Here is a 1,562-nt window from a genome sequence, read left to right on the forward strand (position 1 = left end):
GGTGGCTCCGGACCGGGACCGTGCCGGGAGCGGGGCTGCGCTGCCGGGGCCGGGCCTGGAGCCCCTGGAGAAGGGGACCCGAGGAAAAGGGGCCGGATCAGCCCGGGGACAGCTGGGGCCTTAATTTAGGAGCGGCTGCGGCCCGGGGCAGGCTCCAGTTACTGCCCAGGCATTTTGTTTTCATCCCCGGCTCCTCGGCAGCTCCTGCCCGGGGGTTTGCGGTGCTCGGGTTCCCCCTGGACCCGGAGGAGCCCTTCCCGTTCCCATTCCCGTTCCCGTTCCCGTTCCCGTTCCCGTTCCCCTTCCCCGGGGGCTCGGAGGGAAACACTCGGTGGGAGCGGGGGCACACCGGGGGCACCCCCGGCACCCCCTTCCTGCTCTGTTCATCCCCCAAAGCCGAGTCTGCTCCGTGCTGGGCTCATTTATTCCCAAATAAACTCTCAGAGCCGCTCCCTGCCCAGCAGAGCTTTGCCCAGGGTCCAGCGGGTTCCTTTCCCAGGGATGAGGATGTTTCGGTCCCCAGGCTCTCCCTTTCGGGGTTCATTTTTATTTTATGGATTCCCCCGGGATGAGGATATTTCCCTCCCCAGGCTCTCCCCTTTGGGGTTCATTTTTATTTTCTGGATTCCCCCGGGATGAGGATGTTTCAGTCCCCACGCTCTCCCTTTCGGGATTCATTTCTATTTTATGGATTTCCCCGTTCCACTCCCCAGGCTCTCCCTTTCGGGGTTCATTTTTATTTTATGGATTCCCCCGGTATGAGGATGTTTCGGTCCCCAGGCTCTCCCTTTTGGGGTTCATTTTTTATTTTCTGGACTCCCCCGGGCCGGGATCGGAGGATTCTCGGGGCTCCCTCAGCTCGGGCCGGGCTGGGGGCACCTCCCGCCTCTCCAGCCCCGTTCCCGTCACCGGGAAAGCCGGAAAATCGGGAATGCCGAGCCCGCCCAGGCTCCGAGCCCCCGGAACGCCGCCGATCGCCGCCCTGGGGCCGCTCCCCGCTGATTYCCCCGCTGATTCCCCCGTTCCCGCAGCCCTTCGGGGAATGGTGCGAGCTGCAGCCCAGGGATGCGGCCAAGATGCCCGAGAGCGCCTGGAAGCTGCTCTTCTACTCCGTGTCCTGGTCCTACGGCGCCTACCTGCTCTTCGGCACCGACTACCCCTTCTTCCACGACCCGCCCTCCGTGTTCCGCGGTACCGGGGATGGGGATCCCGGGATGGGAACCGGGGTGTCCCGGGATGGGGAGCGGGGTGTCCCGGGGTGTTCCGGGCTGTCCAGGGGTGTTCCGGGGGTGTCCCGGGGTGTTACGGATGTCCCAGCATGTCCTGAGGAAGGGGGCTGGGCTGACAGCAACAAGACAACCCCTAAATTTCCAATTTTTGGGCTCAGAGAGGGCACAAGGAGCTGCCGGAGCGTTTCTGAGTGGATGGATCGGGAGAGAATGAAATAACGGGATGAGAGAATTAAATAAACGGGCTGGGTGGGGAAAGACCTGGAAAATCATCCCATGGCCATGGGCAGGGGGTTAAAAACGCCCTCATTCCCGGGGTGGGGACACAATCCC

At 63.0% G+C, this 1,562-nt stretch overlaps 1 protein-coding gene across 1 annotated transcript in view; it reads left to right on the forward strand.

Moving 5' to 3' along the window:
- Window positions 1-1,562, forward strand: part of CERS1 (ceramide synthase 1) — a 12,493-nt gene that overhangs the window by 5,861 nt on the left and 5,070 nt on the right. The window contains exon 2 of the mRNA XM_057385832.1: window positions 1,032-1,258. Coding sequence (XP_057241815.1) covers window positions 1,032-1,258 — 227 coding nt within the window. The remainder of the gene's footprint in view (window positions 1-1,031; window positions 1,259-1,562) is intronic.

The sequence above is a fragment of the Malurus melanocephalus genome, unplaced genomic scaffold, assembly GCF_030028575.1.
Source record: "Malurus melanocephalus ecotype Western Australia unplaced genomic scaffold, MMel_1.1 scaffold_876, whole genome shotgun sequence".
NCBI lineage: Eukaryota > Metazoa > Chordata > Aves > Passeriformes > Maluridae > Malurus > Malurus melanocephalus.